Source organism: Rhinopithecus roxellana, chromosome 19, assembly GCF_007565055.1.
Source record: "Rhinopithecus roxellana isolate Shanxi Qingling chromosome 19, ASM756505v1, whole genome shotgun sequence".
Classification (NCBI taxonomy): Eukaryota; Metazoa; Chordata; class Mammalia; order Primates; family Cercopithecidae; genus Rhinopithecus; species Rhinopithecus roxellana.
In genome coordinates this window covers 24,123,553-24,147,693 of record NC_044567.1, presented here as the reverse complement: position 1 = coordinate 24,147,693, position 24,141 = coordinate 24,123,553, and the positions used below count along the sequence as shown (strand labels likewise).

Below are 24,141 nucleotides of genomic sequence, written 5' to 3'. Positions count from 1 at the left end.
CAAGACTCTTTAATATTGAGTGTAGTAAGATAGTTGAATTCTTACATCTGCTTCTGCATTCAGCGTATTGCTGGATATTGTCTTGTTTGAAGTATATGAAGAAAATCCAGCCTCATGTAGTTATACAATTGGAGAAGGGAAGAGTATTTTAATAACTTTTTCAGATAATTGTGGATATTCTTCTTTGGTACTAGACCAAAAATTGGCAAGTGGTAGTTTCTTAAAGGTTAGTTGCAATGTGACATCTAAAGCCCTGTCAGTAGTTGTACTTGACTAATAACTGAATGGATCTTTCGATTTTGTAACATGATGCGTTGGTCATTTGAAAAATATCAGTTCACTGGGTTATACAGATCTGAATGTTGGCAGATTTTGTTATATATACTCATCTCCAAATATCCGTGGAGGATCGATGTTCTGGAACCCTCACAGATAACAAAATTTATGGATGCTCAAGTCCTTCATATAAAATGAGTTAGTATTCATATAACCCATATACATCCGTCAGTATTCCTTTTTTTTTTTTTTTTTTTTTTTTTTTTTTGAGACAGAGTCTTCCTCTGTTGCCCAGGCTGGAGTGCAGTGGTGTGATCTTGGCTTACTGCAACCTGCCCCTCCCTAGCTCAAGCGATTCTCGTGCCTCAGCCTCCCAAGTAGCTGGGACTATAGGCATGCGCCACCACGCCCAGCTAAATTTTTGTGTGTGTTGACCGGGCGCGGTGGCTCAAGCCTGTAATCCTAGCACTTTGGGAGGCCGAGACGGGCGGATCACGAGGTCAGGAGATCGAGACTATCCTGGCTAACACGGTGAAACCCCGTCTCTACTAAAAAATACAAAAAAACTAGCCGGGCGAGGTGGCAGGCGCCTGTAGTCCCAGCTACTCGGGAGGCTGAGGCAGGAGAATGGCGTGAACCCAAAAGGTGGAGCTTGCAGTGAGCTGAGATCCGGCCACTGCACTCCAGTTTGGGCGACAGAGCAAGACTCCGTCTCAAAAAATAAATAAATAAATAAATAAATAAATAAATAAATAAATAAATAAATAAATAAATTTTGTGTGTGTTTATTTTTAATAGAGATGGGGTTTCACCAGGTTGGCCAGGCTGGTCTTGAACTCCTGGCCTCAAGTGATCCACCCACCTCAGCCTCCCAAAGTGTTGGGGTTACAGGCATGAGCCACTGTACCTGGCCCTTCAGTATAGTTTAAATAATCTCTAGTTCGTTTATAATACATAATACAATGTGTTACATAAATAGTTATACTGTATTGTTTTTACAATTTATATTGTTTTTTATTGTTGTACTGTTAACTTTTCATTTTTGAAAAATAATATTTTTCATCTCTGGTTGGTTGAATTTGAGGATGTGGAATTCAGCCAATACAGTGTATCAGAATATTTCATTCATTAATATTACCAGTGACCTCATCTGAAAAGTATTTGTTAGAAGGCTATCAAGCTCACTGTGTCAGATACAGTTTTCCAAAATTCTAAATCTTGCAGTGATACCAACTGTATTAGCAGAAGTATTGTTTAGCAGTCAAGCTCAAAATGATCAGTTCTTCCTTAAATGACAAACTCATTTTGTTCATGTTTGATAACCTAATAAACAAATCTGCCAAATGGCCAAATATGGATAATCTTAGTTTATCTACCAGTCAGCTAGTTTCAGCTTGTAACTCAAACAATTGTACAAGTGCTTTTCCTCAAAATAGCCATTGTACTTCAAATCTATAGCAGAAATACTTTATATGTACTTCATGTTTCTTTATACAGAGTGTAAAAAGATGCTATAAGGATTGAGATTATTAAAAATTATTTGTGCTGTCTTCATGAAGGACATTCTTAAGTGATACTATCATAAAAAACAGCAAACTGAATGTGTGGTGGTGGAGAAAGCAGTGGCTACTACTGCTAGTGCAGTTGGTACCACTCCCGTGATTCATGTTCAGTTGCTAGAAGTTTTGCTGCCTATTGTTTTTAAACCATCTTTGTAAATTTCAACATAATAAAAAAGGCAGATAGTGTCTTGGTGCTATTGTGGAAAGAGTTTTGAACCCCTGAAGCCCCTGAAAAGGAGGGTTCATGGACGATACTTTGAATTTAGTGGACAGTCAGGTATTTGAATAATTGATAAGTTAATGATACTGTTATTTTTTTCCTTTTTATATTTTTTTTTCAGTTTCTTCTCTTGATTTAGAAGTTTGGTGTTTTTATTATTTTGTTAATTGAATTAATCCTTTATTGTACCTGCTTTCCTTAAAGTCTACAGTTAGAGTCTATGTTCTTTTTATGGAATGAACAAGAACCTTGGAATACTTTAATCTTGCTCCTCACATCTTTCATGCTTTTTTTTTTTTTTTTTTTTTTTTGCATTTTAGTTCTCTGTTTTGTTATTAGAAAATTCAAACATGGATAAAAATAAGCGAATTGGGCAATGAATTCCTATTTGTGAATTCCTAATTGTGAATAAATAATTCCTATTTATCAACCATTCGTATTCACTTACTGTGTTTGCTTCAACTAGACCTTTTCTCTTCCTTGTTTAATTTACTTTATTATTTGTTTATTATATATATACATATATATATATATATATATTTTTTTTTTTTTGAGGCAGAGTTTCATTCTGTCACCCAGGCTGGAGTACAGTGGTGCTATCTTGGCTCACTTGCAGCCTCCACCTCCTGGGTTCAAGTGATTCTTCTCCCTCACCCTCCTGAGTAGTTGGGATTAAAGGCGCCCGCCACCACACCCGGCTAATTTTTTGTATTTTTAGTAGAGACGCGGTTTCACCGTGTTGTCCAGGCTGGTCTAGAACCCCCAGCCTCGGGTGATCTGTCCACCTTCGCCTCCCAAAGTGCTGGGATTACAGGCATGAGCCACCATGCCCAGCCCAATATATTTTATTGAACTTACCTAACATGTTATTTTGATATATAGTAATTGTGATGACACATTAGTGAGATATTTAACATTCCTTTATTTTATAACATGTCTTGGAAAAGTGGTATTTTACATCTATAACACATCTCAAGTTAGACTAGCCACTTGTCAAGTGTCTAATGGCTACACGTAACTTGTGGCTACCATTATTGGATAGTGCAGCTTTAGAAATTAGGTAGAAATAGGACTGAAGGGCTGGAAGATACAGAAAAGATGAATTTCTATTCAATATTAAGAATTTACCTTCTAGCAGTTGGAGCTGTTTGATGAGGGGGGTGCATCTCCTTTTACAGTAATATGGTCCTTATCATTGAAAGTATTGAAAAAAAACCCTTTCAAGCCAATGGAGTGGCTCTTGCCTGTAAACCCAGCTACTTGGGAGGCTGTAGTGAGCTCTAATCATGGTACTGTGTTCCAGCCTGGGCAACGGCGTGAGGAAAAAAAAAAGAGAAGGGATTATTCATACATTGGATAGAACCTACTGGGTTTTTTGGTTTTTGTTTTGTTTTGTTTTGTTTTGTTTTTTGTTTTTGGTTTTTTGTGTTTTGGACAAATTTCTGTGTTAAAACAAAAAAAATGCTCTTTTACAAAGTTCAGACCGGGTAAGTGGCTCATGCCCATAATCCCAGCACTTTGGGAGGCCAAAGCGGGTGTATCACTTGAGGTCAGGAGTTTGAGACCAGCGTGGCCAACGTGGCGAAACCTCGTCTCTACTGGGAAAAATATATATATATATGTGTGTGTGTGTGTGTGTGTGTGTCTGTATATATATATGTGTGTGTGTATATATGTGTGTGTATATATATATATAATTAGACTGATGTGGTGGCAGGTGCCTGTAATCCCAGCTACTTGGGAGGCTGAGGTGGGGGAATCACTTGAACCTGGGAGGCAGAGGTTACAATGAGTGGAGATCATGCCGCTGCACTCAAGCCTGGGCAACAGAGCGAGACTCTCAAAAATTAAATAAATAAAATGAAAAGTTCAAACAATACACAATAATAAAAAGTTAAAAATTAACAGGTTCCCCTCTTATGTGTGTAGGTCTGCCTGTTGCTTTCTTTCAGACAAATGGAATCGTGCTGTATTTCTGCAACTTTTGTTTTGATAAACAGCCTGAGTGTTTATCCACGTTAGCACTTACAGATGTACTCTTTTTAAAAAGTTCATAATACTGCATTTTATAGATATATAATACTTTATTTGGCAAATTTCTATGCTATGCTCTTGATAAAGATTTTTAAAGTGAATCTTAAATATTACTTTTCTGCAGTACTTTAGTATGCAGCTCTAAAAAATACGAGTATCTTCTTACATTAATATAATTCTACCCTCGTACCTAATGTTATACCTTGTCCAGATTTTCTCAGAAACGTCTTTTTGTAGGTAGTTTATTTGACTAGGATTCAAACAAGGAGTAAACATTTGGTTGTTATGTTTTCTGAATCTCTCCTTTTAGTTATCTCCTGTTCCCTTTTCATGACATTGACTTGGTTGGTAAAACTAGGTCAGTTCTCCCTATAGAGTGCCCCATATTCTGGATTTTTCATTTTACTTGTCATGTAATTTTACTTCTTTTGGTGTAATTTAATTTCTTCCTTTTTCCTTTGCATTTCTATAAATGGAAGGTAACTGTAGAGCTGAGCTATCCAATACTAGCTGTGTTAGTAACTACTGTTGGCTATTTAAATTTACAGTAATTGGATTTAAATACAATTAAAAATTCAGTTCCTCAGCTGGGTGCAGTGGTTCATGCCTGTAATCCCAGCACTTTGGAAGGCTCTCTTGAGTCCAGGAATTTGAGGTTACAGTGTGCTATGATTGTACTGCATTCCAGCCTCAGTGACAGAACAAGACCGTGTCTCTTAAAAAAAAAAAATTTTGGCCGGGCGCGGTGGCTCAAGCCTGTAATCCCAGCACTTTGGGAGGCCGAGACGGGCGGATCACGAGGTCAGGAGATCGAGACCATCCTGGCTAACACGGTGAAACCCCGTCTCTACTAAAAAAAAAACTACAAAAAACTAGCCGGGCGAGGTGGCGGCGCCTGTAGTCCCAGCTACTTGGGAGGCTGAGGCAGGAGAATGGCGTGAACCCGGGAGGTGGAGCTTGCAGTGAGCTGAGATCCGGCCACAGCACTCCAGCCTGGGTGACAGAGCGAGACTCCGTCTCAAAAAAAAAAAAAAAAAAAAAAAAAAAAAAAAAAAAAAAAAAAAAATTTGGTTCCTCAGTTACACTAGCCACAATTCAAGTGCTCAAGAGCCATATACAGGCTGGGTGCAGTGGCTCATGCCTGTAATCCTAGCATTTTGGGAGGCTGAGGTAGGTGGATCATTTGAGGTCACGAGTTCAAGACCAGCCTGACCAACATGGTGAAACCCCATCTCTACTAAAAATACAAAAATTAGCCCAGTGTGGTGGTGGGCACCTGAAATCCCAGCTGCTTGGGAGACTGAGGCAGAAGAATAGCTTGAACCCAGGAGGCAGAGGTTGCAGTGAGCCAAGAGCATGCCACTGCACTCCAGCCTGGGTGACAGAGCGAGACTGTGTCTCAAAATATATATATATATACACACACACATATATACACACACACATAAAAACATATACAGAACTTCCCATCATCATAGATAGAAAGTTCTGGACAGTGCTCAGTGCTGGCCTGGGGCTTGATTACTTGATTAGACTCAACTTCAACATTTTTAGCAAGAGTAGATGGTGGCTGTGTTGCTTTTTATTGTGTTACATCAGAGAGACACAGTATCTGGTTGTCCCATGTCTAGTAATGTTAAGATTGATTAGGTGGGGATCAGCCTTACCCTTTCATTGTATAGTTTTTTTGTTTGTTTCTTTGTTTGGTGGGGGGTGGGACAGAGTCTCGCTATGTCACCCAGGCTGGAGTGCAGTGACGTGATCTCAGCTTGTTGCAACCTCCATCTCCTGGGCTGAAGCGATTCTCCTGCCTCAGCCTCCTGAGTAGCTGGGGTTACAGGTGCCTGCCACCACGCCTGGCTAATTTTTGTATTTTTAGTAGAGACAGGGTTTCACCATGTTGGCCAGGCTGGTCTCGAACTCCTGACCTCGTGATCCAACTACCTTGGCTTCTCAAAGTGCTAGGATTACAGGTGTGAGTCACCGCACCTGGCCTTATTGTATAGTTTGTAATAATGTTGACAATGAATAAAGACAATTTATCTTCTCCCTCTGAAATCTCTGACCTCTTTCTTGCCTTATTGCATTGGATAAAACCTTCAGTAAAACGTTAAATGTTGAGAGCTAATATTCTTGCTTTGTTCTTAATGTTAAGGAGAAATTATTCATGCTTAAACATCAAGTAAGATACTAGTTGTAGTTTTTCATAGGTATCTATCAGATCAAGCAAACTTTCTTTTATTCCTTGGTTGCTGAGTCTATATAAATAGGGGTTGAATATATTAATAGTATTAGTAGGGTTTTTTCTATAGTTATTGAGATAATATGGTTTTCTTTTATTCTGTTAATGTCATGCATGATATTTTTTTCTTTTGGATGCTACACTTTACATTCCCAGAAGTAACATCATTTGGTCATAATGTGTTATTCTTTTATATTTTGCTGGTTTGAGTTGCTAATATTTTGTTAATTATTTACATCTGTGTTCTTAAGAGATAATGGTCTACAGTTTTCTTTTTGTGTAATATCTTTGATTTTAATGTTAGGATAATGGTGGATTTCTCCTATGTCCTTTTGAAAGGAGTTTGGTTTTCTTTGATAACTTTGGTTCTTTTTTTTCTCCATGCACAATAAGATATCTCAGGCTCTGTACAAAAAGTATCTCAGCCAGGCGCAATGGCTCACGCCTATAATCCCAGCACTTTGGGAGGCCAAGGCGGGCGGATCACAAGGTCAAGAGATCAAGACCATCCTGGCCAACGTGGTGAAACCCCGTCTCTACTAAAAATACAAAAGTCAGCTGGGTGTGGTGGCGTGCACCTGTAGTCCCAGCTACTCGGGAGGCTGAGGCAGGAAAGTCGCTTGAACCTGGGAGGCGGAGGTTGCAGTGAGCCAAGATTGCACCACTGCACTCCAGCCTGGCAGCAGAGTGAGATTCGGTCTCCAGAAAAAAAAAAAAGGTGTCTCAGCATGTCTTCTCAACAGAGAGTTTTTCAAATAAGTGCCTGTCACTGCTTTTTAATACTCTTTCTGGATAGCTCTGATTCAACAAAACAGTAAAATTTAAAAAGAAAAACCTAATGAATACTGAATGTGTAAACTCCATATCTTACCACATTTTAAAAGTTTCTTGGCTGGGCATGGTGGCTCATGCCTGTAATCCCAGCACTTTGGGAGGCCGAGGAGGGCGGATCACCTGAGGTCGGGAGTTCAAGACCAGCCTGACCAACATGGAGAAACCCCGTCTCTACTAAAAATACAGAATTAGCTGGGCATGATGGCACATGCCTGTAATCCCAGCTACTAGGGAGGCTGAGGCAGGAGAATCGCTTGAACCTGGGAGGCAGAGGTTGCAGTGAGCCAAGATCACGCCATTACACTCCAGCCTGGGCAAGAAGAGCAAAACTTCGTCTCAAAAAAAAAAAAAAAAAAAGTTTCTTAGTGTAAACATAATGAGTATCTATATCTCATTGCGTTTGGAAATGAAATCTTTTTTTTTTTTTTTTTTTTTTTTTTTTTGAGACGGAGTCTTTCTCTGTCACCCAGGCGGGAGTGCAGTGGCATGATCTCGGCTCACTGCAACCTCCACCTCCTGGGTTCAAGCTGTTCTCCTGCCCACCTCCCAATTAGCTGGGACTACAGGCGTGTGCCACCACACCTGGCTAATTTTTTATTTTTAGTAGAGACAGGGTTTTACCATGTTGGCCAAGCTGGTCTCAAACTCCTGACCTTAGGTGATCCACCCTCCTCAGCCTTCCAAAGTGCTGGAATTGCAGGCATCAGCCACCGTACGCAGCCTAGAAATCTTAAACTTAGCAAAATTATTTGATGTTTAGGTATATCATTTAAGTTCTTCATTTTAGAATTGCTTCAAATTATGAGGAAGAAATTATTTTAGGCATTTTCTTTCCCTTTTGTAGTCAGCTTATTCTTTTTTTTTAGTGCTAAGTATTTGGATAAGGTAGATATTGTGTGAGGCCCATCAGTCAGTCAATTCTAGCACTTTCCAGACTGATGTAACTTCTGTTCAGTAGAGTAGAATACACTTTCTAGCCAGTTGCTGTAGGATTGTAGGTGATGACTACGCTTAGCCAAGCCATTAATTTATAATAATTACTAACAGGAAATATCAGGTACATTTAGAAGTGAGTAAATTTCAAGCCTTGTTATGCCTTTTAACCTTAACTAGAATCTTACCTCTGTATTTAAATTAGATACTAAAATGTTTAAATCATATAAGACATAATCTTTGGCTGTCCGATCACATGACTATTAAATGAGCATGAGAGAATTAGCTTTTATGAATCTTTTTGCATACCCTTGTATTTTATTTAGGTCACGAGCAAAGTATTTTTTCCTCTTTTAAATTCAAATTACTTTTAGGATTATATGTGAAAAACAAATGGTAACTGAAGTGTCTAATACTGTTAACTGGTATTATACTTTGCCATAATAGTGATACTGTAAATATGAAACCTTTATTTTAACTTTTCAGGCACAAAAATCTCAAGTCAAGAAATGCTGGACAAGGACAGGCACCATCTTTAGGTCAGCAACAACAAATACTTCCTAAGCACAAGACCAATGAGAAGCAAGAAAAAAGTGAAAAGCCACAGAAACGCCCCTTGACCCCTTTTCACCATCGTGTGTCTGTTAGTGATGATGTTGGCATGGACACAGATTCAGCCAGCCAAAGACTTGTGATCTCTGCTCCAGACAGTCAAGTGAGATTTTCAAATATCCGAACTAATGATGTAGCAAAGACTCCTCAGATGCACGGCACCGAAATGGCAAATTCACCTCAACCACCCCCACTTAGTCCTCACCCTTGTGATGTGGTTGATGAAGGAGTGACTAAAACACCTTCAACTCCTCAGAGTCAACATTTTTATCAAATGCCAACACCGGATCCCTTGGTTCCTTCTAAACCAATGGAAGATAGGATAGACAGTTTGTCCCAGTCTTTCCCACCTCAATATCAGGAAGCTATAGAACCTACAGTATATGTTGGTACAGCAGTAAACTTGGAAGAAGATGAAGCCAATATAGCCTGGAAGTATTACAAGGTCCCAAAGAAAAAAGATGTAGAGTTTTTACCACCTCAACTTCCAAGTGATAAATTCAAGGATGATCCAGTTGGACCTTTTGGACAGGAAAGTGTAACATCAGTTACAGAGTATGTATTTTTTTTAATAGTCACCATTATAATTTAAGGGTGGAAATGATGCAAGTTCTTAATACTAGGACTCAGTATTGGATTCAAGGTAGGATTTACAAGAATAAATTCATTGAGTATTAACTTTGCATTATTCCTTTACTGTGTTTTTTCCTCAGGGAACGTCTTTATTATGAAATAACTTTAGCCACAAAAAGTGGAGAAAATAATATGTAAACACTTGTATACTTGTACATCAGCCACTTTAAGAATTTTATATACAGTTAGAGTTCCCATGTACTGTTTTTCTTCTTCCAGTCTTCCTTCCACTGTCCTGAATTTGGGTACTTTTTTTTTTTTTTTTTTTTTTCCAAGACAGAGTCTCTGTCGCCCAGGCTAGAGTGTAGAGGCATGATCTAGGCTCACTGAAACTTCACCTCCGGGTTCAAACGATCTTCTGCCTCAGCCTCCCAAGTAGCTGGGATTATAGGTGTGTGCGCCACCACACCCAGCTAATTTTTGTATTTTTAGTAGAGATGGAGTTTCACCATGTTGGCTAGGCTGGTCTCAAACTCCTGACCTCAAGTGATCCACCTACCTCGGCCTCCTGAAGTGTTGGGATTACAGGCATGAGCCACCACACCCGGCCTGAATTCGTACTTATTATTTCAGTATATGTTTTTATACATGTAGCTCTAGTTATTTTAGTTGCTTTATGGTATTTCCTTATGAATATATGGTAAATATCTAAACTCTTAAAGATGGGTATATTGGTTATTTTCAGTTTTTCACCCTAACATTTTCCATTTTGTTTAGTACACATTTCCTTGTATACGTGTATAAGAATTTCTTTAGGAAATACATCTAAAAGCCTTTTTCAACATGGCTACGTCCATTTTCAGCATTAAGGGTTGTTGCCCAGTTGCTGTTCTGCAACTGGTGTATGGTTTAAACCCTCATGAACCATCAGTATATGAGAATGGCTGCTACACTATGTTTTCCTCTATAGTTGGTATTATGAGATTTAATTTCACTAATCTACAGCACGCAAAATGTCATCTCATTGTCTAAATATGTGTCTTCCAGATTTCTAGTGAGATTGAGCATCATTTAAAATGTTTTGGGGGTATTTAGGTTTCCTCTTCTCTGACTTGCCTATTCGTCGTATTTTTTAGTCCATTTTTCTTTTTTTTTCCTGATGTATTCTTTGCATGTTCTGAGTATTAATCCTGCATTAGTTTTATATGCTGTAGGTATCTTCCTCCATCTGTGGTTTGCCTTCTTTGTTCACTATATTAATGTTATACTTTGGGCAGAAGAAGGCTTTTTTCCAGGTATCCCTTGACTTTCTATGTTGTTATAAACACATTTATAGTCTGTCTAATAATAAGTCTTTTATATACAAATTTTTCTAAAAGATGAAAATCAACCAATAAAGTACGATTATGCTCAATAGAACTGTCTACCTATTTATTAGTGCAAGGCCAAGGAATGTACAAAGATTACGATTCCTCCTTTATCAGATCATTGTCAGTGAATTACCTTTTTTTTTTCAGTGAATTACTTTCTTTTTTTTTTTTTTTTGAGGTGGAGTCTCACTCTGTCGCCCAGGCTGGAGTGCAGTGGCCGGATCTCAGCTCACTGCAAGCTCCGCCTCCCGGGTTTACGCCATTCTCCTGCCTCAGCCTCCCGAGTAGCTGGGACTACAGGCGCCCGCCACCTCGCCCAGCTAGTTTTTTGTATTTTTTAGTAGAGACGGGGTTTTACCGTGTTAGCCAGAGTGGTCTCGATCTCCTGACCTCGTGATCCACCCGTCCCTGCCTCCCAAAGTGCTGGGATTACAGGCTTGAGCCACCGCGCCCAGCCTAGTGAATTACTTTCTTATTGCTTAAATGCTACTAATAGGTTAAATAATGTCTTAGACTTTATTTGCTTAAAATGTCACATTTTCATTATCGATTTATGTTATTTTTTAATGTAGCTTTTTTCTCAATATCAGATTACTCCAGATAATATAACTATTATATGGAGTTTAATACTTTCTTATTTCTGTTATAATGTAAACTAATTGCTTTCTAGACTTGTTTTCAGCTCTCTAGGATTTCATTTTTATTAGACTCAAGTTAATACCACAATTTTTTTATACCACAATTTTTTTATAGTGGCTTCTTTTTGGTTTTGCCCTTATTTTCTTGGTGAATATCTAGCTTCCTTGGGGGGAGGGGGTGAAGGGGAAGAGTGGGAGATAAATTTGGCATCCTTGTATTTCTGAAAATGATCTGATATTTTGCCTTCATGCTTGGATTGATAATTTGGTTACCTGTTGGTTTCATAATTGAAAATCATTTCCCCCTTGAACTCATAGGCATTGCTTTACTGTCTTCTAGTATCTCAAACTTCAGATGAAATATGTAATAATGAGTTTCATCCTTGCTTATTTAAAAAAACATGATCTCTTACTTCTGTGAGGCTTTTAAGGTCTTCTCTTAGCTTTAGAAATTTCACAAGAATATGTGTAGTAGGTATAATGATATTTTTTCCAGTCCTTGTGCTGGGCACTTGAAGGGCTAACTTTTTTTTTTTTTTTGAGACGGAGTCTTGCTCTTTCGTCCAGGCTGGAGTGCAGTTTCCTGATCTCCGCTCGTTGCAAGCTCTGCCTCGCCCGTTCATGCATTTTCCTGCCTCAGCCTCCCGAGTAGCTGGGACTATAGACACATGCCACCACACCCTGCTAATTGTTTACATTTTTTAGTAGAGGCGGGGTTTCACAATGTTAGTCAAAATAGTCTCAATCTCCTGACCTTGTGATCCTCCCCCCACCCACCCCCACCTCAGCCTCCCAAATTGCTGGGATTACAAGCGTGAGCCACCGTGCCCGACCAAGGGCCAACTCATTTTGAAGGCTTTTGTTCTGCAATTTGGAAATTCTCTGTTTCTTAGATAATACGATCTCCTAAAAAATTCTTTTTAAAACTTCCATGATTTAGATGGTGCTCTGTTTTCTCAGGGGATTCTCACCTTTCTTGAATTCTGAATTTTTGTTTCTCATGTTATAAAAACATTCTCAACTGATTTTTTTTTTAATGACATTCCTTTGTTTGATGTTCTGTGGTTTTGTTTTTCTCTAGAATTACTTTATTTTGGTCTTGTTCTTTACTCAGATTCTTCTTGTCATACTTCTGATTGTTTTTTGTGTTTTTGTTTTTGAGATGGAGTCTTGTTCTGTCACCCACGCTGGAGTGCAGTGGCGCTATCTCGACTCACTGAAACCTCCACCCTCCAGGTCCAAGCGACCCTCCTGCCTCAGCCTCACGAGGAGCTGGGACTATAGGCACGTGCCACCACGCCTGGCTGATTTTTTGTAGTTTTAGTAGAGATGGGGCTTCACCTTGTTAGCCAGGATGGTCTTGATCTCCTGATCTTGTGATGCACCTGCCTTCACCTCCCAAAGTGCTGGGATTACAGGCGTGAGCCACTGCACCCGACCTAATTGTTATTATTTCATTTTTATTTTTTTGAGATGGAGTCTCATTCTGTCTCCCAGGCTGGAGTGCAATGGTGTGATCTGAGCTCACTGCAACCTCCACCTCCCGGGATCAAGCAATTCTCCTGCCTCAGTCTCCGAAGCTGGGACTACAAGTGCGTGCCACCATGCCTGGCTAAGTTTTGTATTTTTAATAGAGACGGGATTTCACCATGTTGGCCAGGCTGGTCTCAAACTCCTGACCTGAAGTGATCCACTGGCCTCAGCCTCCCAAGGTGCTGGAATTACAGGCGTGAGCCCCTGCGCCCGACCTGATAGTTATTATTATTTCATTTTTGTTTTTTTGAGATGGAGTCTCATTTTGTCTCCCAGGCTGGAGTGTAATGGTGTGATCTGAGCTCACTGCAACCTCCACTTCCCGGGTTCAAGCAATTCTCCTGCCTCAGCCTCCCAAGTAGCTGGGACTAGAAGTGCGCGCCACCATGCCTGGCTAATTTTTGTGTTTTTAATGGAGACGGGGTTTCACCATGTTGGCCGGGCTGGTCTCGAATTCCTGACCTCAAGTGATCCACTGGCCTCAGCCTCCCAAAGTGCTGGGATTACAGGCGTGAGCCACCACGCCTGGCCTGTCTATATATATTTTAATGTGAGAGAATAGATAGGGTGATTGGAAATGTTGTATGTAGGTAGAGCTTGTTGACTGGTGGGCCTTGCTCATTCAATAAATACTTTAGTATGTAATGTGTATAGGTGTCAGATAATTTGCTTTATGATAATTGGATAGGGAATTTTTGGAAGGGAAGGCAACCATTCCTAGAATTCCGGAATGAAGAAATTGTTACACTTATTTTCACAGGTAGTTTATTCATTTTCCTTAAAAAGGAACTTTTCTTGTTGCCCTATTTTCAGCTCTTTTTCTCATTTGTGTTTTTCTTTTTTTTTTTTTTTTTTTTTGTGAGCCGGAATCTCGCCCTGTCGCCCAGGCTGGAGTGCAGTGGCCGGATCTCAGCTCACTGCAAGCTCCGCCTCCCGGGTTCCCGCCATTCTCCTGCCTCAGCCTCCAGGGTAGCTGGGACTACAGGAGCCCGCCACCTCGCCCGGCTAGTTTTTTGTATTTTTTAGTAGAGACGGGGTTTCACCGTGTTAGCCAGGATGGTCTCGATCTCCTGACCTCGTGATCCGCCCGTCTCGGCCTCCCAAAGTGCTGGGATTACAGGCTTGAGCCACCGCGCCCGGCCTCATTTGTGTTTTTCTTCTGCTTCCTGTCCCCTTCTCCGTTTCCTTTTTCTCTCCTCCTCTTTTTTTTTTACTCCTCCTTGCAGAGCCGGGCTACCCCCATAGGCAGTGTGATCAAAGTAACCCCTTTTTCTCATTTCTGTCTAGAAACTTAAGTCCAGATTTTTTTTTTTTTTTTTTTTTTTTTTTTTTTTTTGAGACGGAGTCTCGCTCTGTCTCCCAGGCTGGAGCGCCGTGGCCGGATCTCAGCTCACTGCAAGCTCCGCCTTCCGGGTTTACGCCATTCTCCTGCCTCAGCCTCCCGAGTAGCTGGGACTACAGGCGCCCGCCACCTCGCCCGGCTAGTTTTTTGTATTTTTTTTTTTTTTTTAGTAGAGTCGGGGTTTCACCGTGTTCGCCAGGATGGTCTCGATCTCCTGACCTCGTGATCCGCCCATCTCGGCCTCCCAAAGTGCTGGGATTACAGGCTTGAGCCACCGCGACCGGCCTAAGTCCAGATTTTTTCTGACTTTCCCAGGCAATTAGACTCTCCTGTTGTTTATGTAGTTGGCCTATAATCCCTTCTTTTGCATATTCTAGGTTGTGAACATTTTCTGCTGTATTTTATCTTATTTGAGCTTCCCTGAGACTTAGTGAAACATCTGGTCCATTGATAGCCTCTCTCATTTTTCCTACTGTTAGAGATTTATTCTCTTAAAATACCTAGCCGAGTGCTATGGTTGTGTCAGGAGGATTGCTTGATCCCAGGAGTTCCGGGCTGCTGTGCACTGTGCCGATTGAGTGCATCAAGTTCAGCATCAGTGTGGTGACCTCCAGGTTGCCTGAGGACGGGTGAACCAGTCTAGGATGGAAATGGAGCAGGTCAAAACTCCTATGCTGATAGTGGTGGGATTGCACCTACGAATAACCACTGTATTCCAGCCTGGGCAGCAATGAGACCCTGTTTCTTAAAAAATAATAGTAAATTAAAATGCTTTTATTATCATTTTAGCAGATAAGTCCTGTGCTTCATCTGGCCCTTTGAATCTAAAAGTATTTTAATTTAATTTTATTTATTTATTTTGAGACGGAGTCTTACTGTGTCACCCAGGCTGGAGTGCATTGACACAGTCTCGGCTCACTGCAACTTCCGCCTCCCAGGTTCATGCAATTCTTGTGCCTCAACCTCCAGAATAGCTGGAATTACAGGCATGCGCCACCATGACCAGATAATTTTTGTATTTTTAGTAGAGATCGGGTTTCACCATTTTGGCCAGGCTGGTCTTGAACTCCTAACCTCAAGTGATCAGTCCGTGTCATCCTCCCAAAGTGCTGGGATTACAGACACGAGCCACTGTGCCCATCCATGATTTTATTTTTAATTAAAATTAATCTGGATTGTAAATTGAGAGAGATCAGTAAACTCTTAGGGATTATGGAAGACAGTGAGCTTACTTAATAGTCAGCAGGACTCTTGAAAGTAAATGATGTCTTAGAGCTGGGTGTGGTGGGTCACACCTGTAATCCCAGCACTTTGGGAGGCCAGGCGGGTGGATCACCTGAAATCAGGAGTTCCAGACCAGCCTGGCCAACATGGTGAAACCCTGTCTCTACTGAAAAATACAAAAATCAGCTGGGTGTAGTGGCATGTGCCTGTAATCCCAGATACTCGGAGGCTAAAGTAGGAGAACCCCTTGAACCGGGAGGCAGAAGTTGCAGTTAGCAGAGATCGTACCACTGCACTCCAGCTTGGGGGACAGAGCGAGGCTCCGTCTCAAAAAAGAAAAAAAAAAAAAAAGTAAGTGATATCTTAGAAACAAACCTTAAAAAAAATCTTAATCTTACTCATGGTAAATGTAATATAAGTCTAAGCCAGCCTCAGCTCTTGCCTGAGATTACTAGTCTCCTGGTTTCTATTCTACACGTATTCTCTACACAGCAGTGAGGGTAATCATTGCAAGTAAAATATTGCCTTACTTATTTGCTTAAATCCCTCCCATAGTTTCCCTTTACACTTAGAGTAAAATCCATACCCTTTTTCCTGATCTGTAAGATTGTATGCAGTCTCTTGCCTACCTCGTTCTTCACCCATGTTACCTACTGGTATCCTTCTTGTCTCCTGATTTAGCTGCACCAGCATCCTTGATAAATTATTCAAAAAGCCAAGCTCATTCCTCATGGCCTTTTAGAATTGGATTATATAGAGGGTAAACTGCTTATCCCTTCTTACCATTCAGTGCTGCTCAAAAGTTATCTTCTCAGGGAGGATTTTCCTGACTATTTTATCTAAACTATGGTCTTTCTCTCCCAAATCACTGCCTGTCCTGTGCACTGCTTTTAATTTCTCCTTAGCATGTATCTGAAATTATATTATGTATTTGCTAATGGTCTTTTCCCTATTAGAATGTAAGCTCTATGAGGGCAAGGAGTCTTATTTACTGCTGTATTCTTCTAGCACAAACACACATACCCCCTTAGAACAACTGTAGGTACACAATAGAAATTCAGCAAAGGTTTGGGTGAATGAAATGACAATGTGGCCCTAAAATACTATTTTAAAACTTGTTTTATTTCCAGGTTGTATTTTCTTATTTAATGTGTGTAAAAATGTGGTGGTATGAATTTTTTTTGGTTTTAAAAACTTTAATAGTGAGTTTTTGTGGGCACATTATATTCATAAGATCTATTAATTCTAGCCATAACTTTAAATAAGTAAATTGGTTACTTGTGTACATGATTATCTGTAAGTAAAATGAAGGTCTCTTAGAAGTTAATACAGTTTAACCTTAAAATCTGTTGTAGGCTGGGTGCGGTGGCTCAAGCCTGTAATCCCAGCACTTTGGGAGGCCGAGATGGGCGGATCACGAGGTCAGGAGATCGAGACCATCCTGGCTAACACGGTGAAACCCGTCTCTACTAAAAAAAAATACAAAAAACTAGCCGGGCAAGGTGGTGAGTGCCTATAGTCCCAGCTACTCTGGAAGCTGAGGCAGGAGAATGGCGTAAACCCGGGAGGCGGAGCTTGCAGTGATCTGAGATCCGGCCACTGCCCTCCAGCCTGGGCGACAGAGCAAGACTGTCTCAAAAAGAAAAAAAATCTGTTCTAAAATTATTTGATATCTTTCTCACTGAATAAGAATGAGAAGGAGGAAGCATAGGGTAGAAAAGTAGCACGCAAGATAGAGTGATACTGGATTGTAATTATGTAAGTTAAGGAAATAATATGTTTTACCTATTCCTTGTCACCCTTTTTTTCTGCCTTATAGATAAGGGAGAAAAAGATTGAATAAAAGGGTTTTAATTTAATTTAAATTAATTTATTTATTTTTTGAGACGGAGTCTCGCTCTGTCCCCCAGGCTGGAGTGCAGTGGCCGGATCTCAGCTCACTGCAAGCTCCACCTCCCGGGTTTATGCCATTCTCCTGTCTCAGCCTCCCGAGTAACTGGGACTACAGGCACCTGCCACCTCGCCCGGCTAGTTTTTTGTTTTTTGTTTTTTGTTTTGTTTTTTTTTAACAGAGACGGGGTTTCGCCGTGTTAGCCAGGATGGTCTCAATCTCCTGACCTCGTGATCCGCCTGTCTCGGCCTCCCAAAGTGCTGGGATTACAGGCTTGAGCCACTGCGCCCGGCAAGGGTTTTAATTTTAATGATATGCCTTTTTTTTTTTTTTTTGAGACGGAGTCGCGCTGTGTCGCCCAGGCTGGAGTGCAGTAGTGTGATTTCGGCTCACTGCAAGCTTCGCCTCCCGGGTTCCCGCCATTCTCCGGCCTCAGCCTCGGAGTAGCTGGGACTACAGGCGCCCGCCACCTCGCCCAGCTAGTTTTTTGTATTTTTAGTAGAGACGGGGTTTCACCATGTTAGCCAGGATGGTCTTGATCTCCTGACCTCGTGATCCACCTGCCTCGGCCTCCCAAAGTGCTGGGATTACAGGCTTGAGCCACCGTGCCCGGCCTTAATGATATGTCTTATGTGAGTATTGTTTTGGTTATACTGGTTACTGAAATGTGTATCATGTCACGGTTGACTTTTTTTTTTTTTTTTTTTGAGATGGAGTTTTGCTCTTGTTGCTCAGGCTAGAGTGCAATGGTACAATCTTGGCTCACTGCAACCTCTGCCTCCTGAGTTCAAGCAGTTCTCCTGCCTCACCCTCCCAAGTAGCTGGGATTACAGACATGCACCTCCACACCCGACTAATTTTTTGTATTTAGTAGAGACAAGGTTTCACCATGTTGGTCAGGCTGGTCTGGAACTCCTGACCTCAGGTGATCCACCCACCTCAGCCTCACAAAGTGCTGGGATTACAGGTGTGAACCACTGCGCCTGGCCACAATTCACTTTTAGACATAAGCCTTGTTTTTGTAGTATGATAATAGATTAGTTGATTGGTGAATATCCAAAAGGTGAACCATCAAAGGTTTAGCTGCTATATTAACTGAGAAGCATTTATGGAATATAATTGTTCTATACTTGGTAGGTTAAAAGTTTGATTTTAAAAGTAATCATGTGGATGATTCTGTCCTTTTCCTGGAATTACTGTTCTGTGTAGTATTTCCCAACTGGGGCAATTTTATGTCCCTCCAGCCCCATCCCCAGGTAACATTTGCCAATGTCTAGAGACATTTTTGATTATCAACTTGGGGTGTGCTACTGGCACCTAGTAAGTAGAGATTAGAGATGCTGCTGAATATCTTACAGTGCACAGGATAATCTCCCATAACAAAAAATTATCCAGCTCGAAGTGTTAAAAGTGTTAAGGTACTTTAATATAATGAATAACTTGTAACAGAAATTTGAACTCTAAAGTAATAGTTACTAGAAAGATCAGCATGTTTACTGATTGACTTCAATGGGGAGATTCCCCATGCTATTTTAGTCACTCCATACTAGAGTCAGATACTTGACATGGTCTTTTTTTTTTTTTTTTGAGACGGAGTCTCGCTCTCACCCAGGCTGGAGTGCAGTGGCGCCATCTCCGCTCACTGCAAGCTCCGCCTCCTGAGTTCACACCATTCTCCTGCCTCAGCCTCCCGAGTAGCTGGGACCACAGGTGCCCACCACCACGCCGGGCTAATTTTTTGTGTTTTTAGTAGAGACGGGGTTTCACCGTGTTAGCCAGGATGGTCTTGATCTCCTGACCTCATGATCCGCCTGCCTCGGCCTCCCAAAGTGCTGGGATTACAGGGTGAGCCACCGCGCCCGGCCCGTCAGACATGGTCTTTTATTATGCTGAAACAAAAATGCTTTTTTTTCCCCATAGTGAAAAGGATTTTGTTGGAATAACTGGATAATTTATTACCTGCTGTTAATATTGCTTGAGATATGATGTCATAAGGATCAAAATAATAGTCGTCTCCTTGTAGAAAGTGGTACAGCCAGTTGACAAAGTTAGATGATGTTCCCTGTCATTAAAGTAAATTCGGTGAATTACTGTTATTCTCTTTTGAAGTCTTTTTTTGTTTGTTTGTTTGTTTTTGAGATGGAGTTTCGCTCCTGTTGCCCAGGCTGGAGTGCAATGGCGCAGTCTCAGCTCACTGCAACCTCCGCCTCCCAGGTTCAAGTGATTCTTCTGCCTTGGCCTCCCAAGTAGCTGGGATCACAGGCATGCACCATCACACCCGGCTAATTTTTGTATTTTTAGTAGAGACGGGTTTCGCCATGTTGGCCACGCCGGTCTTGAACTCCCAACTTCAGGTGATACACCCGCCTCAGCCTCCCAAAGTGCTGGGATTACAGGAGTGAGCCACCGCGCCTGGCCCTCTTTTGATGGCATTTAAACAACCTTCTTAAATTCTTTCTGGAAACACTTATAATTTTAAAGATGTAATATGATCGAACACCTTTTTAGTCATAGAGTAATCCATTCAGAAGCCTTGTTTGTTTATATTAGTAAATTGGTGAATTTCTGTCACCTAGTCATTGTAAATATCTATTATTATTTTTCCATTCTTTGAGTTTTGAAAGTGTATTTAAATGTTTAGCAGTTAATTTTAATGAAGTTAATTAGAGGGCTGTTGCAGGTCCTCTGCATTTTGTATCTCAGGAATATTATCTTTCTTTTTACATTCATATTCTTAAGAGGTATTTCTTTATTGGTTTGAGTAAAACTGAAGTTTCTCTTATGCAGGATGCTGTGGGGTACTGTTGGTGTATAAAATCAATTTAGCTCTTGACTGTAAATGAAATTGTAGTCTAATGGAAAATAACATATTATCTGATAGCACTATAAATAAAATATAGTACAGACACAGAGTGGGGAATAATTCCATTTATGAAGATATAGAAGCTTTATGTAGTTGGGTATGGTTAGATTATAGGGGTGTTCCTTAGTAGTTTGGTGTGTCGTGATGAGAAATGAGACCTGAAAAGCGTAGGACTATAGAATGGAATAGCAGAATAGTATTCATAAATTTATGTATTATCTTTGAGATGATGGGGGAGCTTTTTCAAGTATTGAGTGAGATAAAATAAGTTTTGGAAAATAAGGATTTTGGAAAAACTCACCAAGTAATGTCATTGAAAGGTTGCTTGAAATGAAAAGGTACGTTTGTATGAAAGGAGATCAATTTGGACATGTTTGAGCAACTCATAGAGAAAGTGATGTGAGGCTGACACTAGGAAATTAGAAGTAGCAGGGATGTATGAGTATTATAGATGCTGTGGAATATATTTTGAAGAACTTTGCAGCCAGTTGAATAGTAAAGTAGGGGAATAACAGGAGAGTTTAAGGCCAAGCATATTTAGTTCATGAGGTGGAAAGATAAAGAATAGGTTTGAAGGTGTCTCTACCATTGTTTTTACCCACTTTAGGCTAAATCTTACCAAACATAATTTTTCTGATTTTTTTTTTTTTTTTTTAAGTAGCATTTCTAAATAGAAGTACCTTGGAATGACTATTGATATACCTAGGCTGGGCGTGGTGGCTCACACCTGTAATTCCAGCACTTTGGGAGGCCAAGTTGGGTGGATCATGAGGTCAGGAGTTTTGAGACCAGCCTGGCCAACATGGTGAAACCCCGTCTCTACTAAAAATACAAAAAATTAGCTGGGCATGGTGGTAGGCACCTGTAATCCCAGCTACTCAGGAGGCTGAGGCAGGAGAATCGCTTGAACCTGGGAGCCAGAGGTTACAGTGAGCCAAGACCATGCCACTGGACTCCAGCCTGGGCAACAGAGCAAGACTCTGTCTCAAAAAAAAAAAAAAAACTATTGATATACCTTATGAAAATAAGGTCTTGCTAAATAATGAAGGCCTGGCTAAATAATAATGACATACCCACTTAAGCAAAGGAAATCTGTGTAGGCTGATATGGGAAGCTCTGTATGTAGATGAGGAACAAAGTACATATGTGCATACATATATGCTGGCGTATACGTAGGTTTTTTCCACCTTAATTAGATGATAGAAATAGTACTTGTTATCTTAAAGGAGAAAGATTGAGATACTTAGGCTTTTCATCTTTTTGTACTACATGACTTAGCTATGTGCATGTATTGTGAGTACATTGTAAAACTCTGAATGCAGTTTGAGGTGCCTGCTGAGAGATTCCATCAGGCAGTTGGGATAATGTCTGAAACTTAATAGAGGGGACTGTTAATAACCCAGAGTAGATATACAATACAAAAGGACAAGAATGCATCAGTAGAAACAAAGAATTAGTGGATTTATAATAGTGGAACCTTACAGGTGTGTGACTTCATAGAAAATTACAGTAGCAGAAATTCAAAGCTTTGTTTTATTTATGTTAAGTGAAACTCCATTTTCTGTTTGGTATAAATAAATGTTTCCATTGATTGCTGTTGAAAGGTGGCACTGTCCTTCCATAATAGTGGGTTAGTGAAAGAAATTTGTACTCTTGATTTTTATTTTTTCTTTTTATAAGAGAGAGGATCTTGCTCTGTTACCCAGGCTATGGTGCAGTGGCATGATCACGGCTCACTGCAGCATTGAGCTCCTGGGCTCAAGCCATCCATCCTCCTTAGCCTCCCAAGAAGGTGAGACTACAGGCATATGACAACACCGCTCAGCTAATTTTTTTTTTTTTTGAGAGACAGGATTTCGCTATGTTGTCCAGGCTGGTCTTGAACTCCTGGTCTCCCGTGATGCTACTACCTTGGCCTCCCAAAGCGCTGGGATTACAGATGTGAGCCACTGCACCCGGCCCTCTTGATTTTTCTGATCAGCAGTTTTAGGTGGTGATGGCTACCTAACTACTATAGAGTTATAGAATTGATCATTTCTAAGTACCTTTTTTATTCTTAGACTTTCATGTGTAGAAGTTTTATGTTTAACTTTTCATTGACTATGTTTTTAAAAGTAAAATTCCTCTAATTTGTTAGAATTTACTTGTGGGGAAGGAGAGATTGGAATGGAACACAGCATAACCCATATATAAGATACATGTGGCAAATATCTTTTTTTGTTTCTAATTCTTTTTAGTTTCTCTATTAATTAATGATAGTATGTGTTTCAGAATAGAGGCTAAGAACCGTATAAATTTTAAAGACAGCAAAATTTCTGGCAAGAAACATTATATCTTTTTTCATGGGTTTAGCACTTAGTTTTAGAAGAATTTGTGGTGGTTTAGTCCGTTATTCTGATTTATAGGGAAACCTGTCTAAACCCTGAGCAAAGAAAGAACTGTGTTTGAGCATAGTTCTTTACATGTTTTATTCTGTGGCCAAAGTATATCAGGATATACCATGATGTTCATCAATAGAATTAACTCCAATGTTGTATTAGTGATATACCAGATTTGTATGTATATAGTTATAGAATGCATTATTTGATCTCTAAAAGGTAGTTCTGAATGACTTTGATTCACAGAAGGAAGCCTGTGATGAAATAAACCTGTTTTGATTTTATTGTACCCTAAATCTTTTAATAAGTCTTCTATATTTCCTGTTTTATTTTAATGCAATAAAGCTTTCCTTTGACAGTGACCTTGACTCAGTTTAAGGATTGATTCTGAATATAGGAGATGGTAATAGAAAAAAGTACCATTTAAAAAGTGGGAGATTTTAGTTTGGGCACAGTAGCTCACACCTGTAATCCCAACACTTTGGGAGGCAAAAATGGGAGGATCACTTGAGCCCAGGAGTTCAAGACCAACCTGGGCAATATAGTGAGATCCTGTCTCTACAAAACATAAAAAACTAGCCAAGTGTGGTGGTACATGCCTGTAGTCCCAGCTACTCAGGAGGCCGAAGAGGGAGGATACTTTGAGTTCCGGAGGTGGAGGTTGCAGTGAGCTGAGACTGTGCCACTGCACTCCAGCCTGGGTGACAGAGCAAGAAAACCTTGTCTCAAAACAAAAAAAAAGAAAAAAAGCGGTGGGGAGATTTTGACATTATTGCATTCGTTTGTTTCTTAACTTTCCATCTATAGCTTATCTGCTTCTATAATTGTCAATCCTTAAAAACTGTCATACCTCATCTGGAAGAATTTTTATTGAATAAAGGCATAACAGCATATGCTACCATAAGCTATGTTAAATTATATATGAGTACATTTCAGGATAGTATGTTATTGTCATAGTAAAAGGAAGGAGATGAATTAATGAATAATATAATTTAAATTTGCTTTGGGCCTTGCAACACTTGCTGTTCATGGCTGTACCTGATCTTTTTGCAGTTTGTCTGTATTTAGCTTTATGTCTAATTGAAACTGTGTCTGTAGTTAACTATTTGGCTGTATGTGAAAGTTCGTTTGAGGAAAGGAAAGGTTATTCGTATTCTAAAAGTGTATGTGTACTATATAATTGATGTTGACAGTATGGTAATTAGAGTTTTTTATCTGGCATCTCTTAAAAGTAACAATTTTTAATTCTATTTTTTATCAGCTTTAAATATAGAATGTATAATGTAAATGATTTATATTTTAAAATTTATTGTGTCTTGATCCTCTTGAAATTGACTACATTTAAATTCTTTGCACATCCTAATGTCTGTGAGAATGATTCAATAAAATAACAAAAAGTCATATTTAGGTAATGCATTTGGTTTACTCATTTTTATTTTAATAGAGCCCTGTGCAGTAGAATTGGTTTTTTTAATAATGTTACTGCACAGTAGTCTAGCAACTACTTATATAAACAGTGTGAAGGTTTTTATACTTATGCCAGAGGACAACTTAATATGAAACACAGAGTTGTTTTATTTGTCTCTACAGAGAGCAGTAGTGTCTTTCAGGCTGGG

The 24,141-nt window shown here is 39.9% G+C and overlaps 1 protein-coding gene across 2 annotated transcripts in view; it reads left to right on the top strand.

Annotated features, from left to right (window-relative positions):
- The window catches only part of MED13 (mediator complex subunit 13), a 127,438-nt gene that overhangs the window by 47,291 nt on the left and 56,006 nt on the right, over positions 1-24,141 (top strand). For both annotated transcript variants that reach the window (XM_030923087.1, XM_030923086.1), the window contains exon 9: positions 8,588-9,268. In XM_030923087.1, coding sequence (XP_030778947.1) covers positions 8,588-9,268 — 681 coding nt within the window. The remainder of the gene's footprint in view (positions 1-8,587; positions 9,269-24,141) is intronic.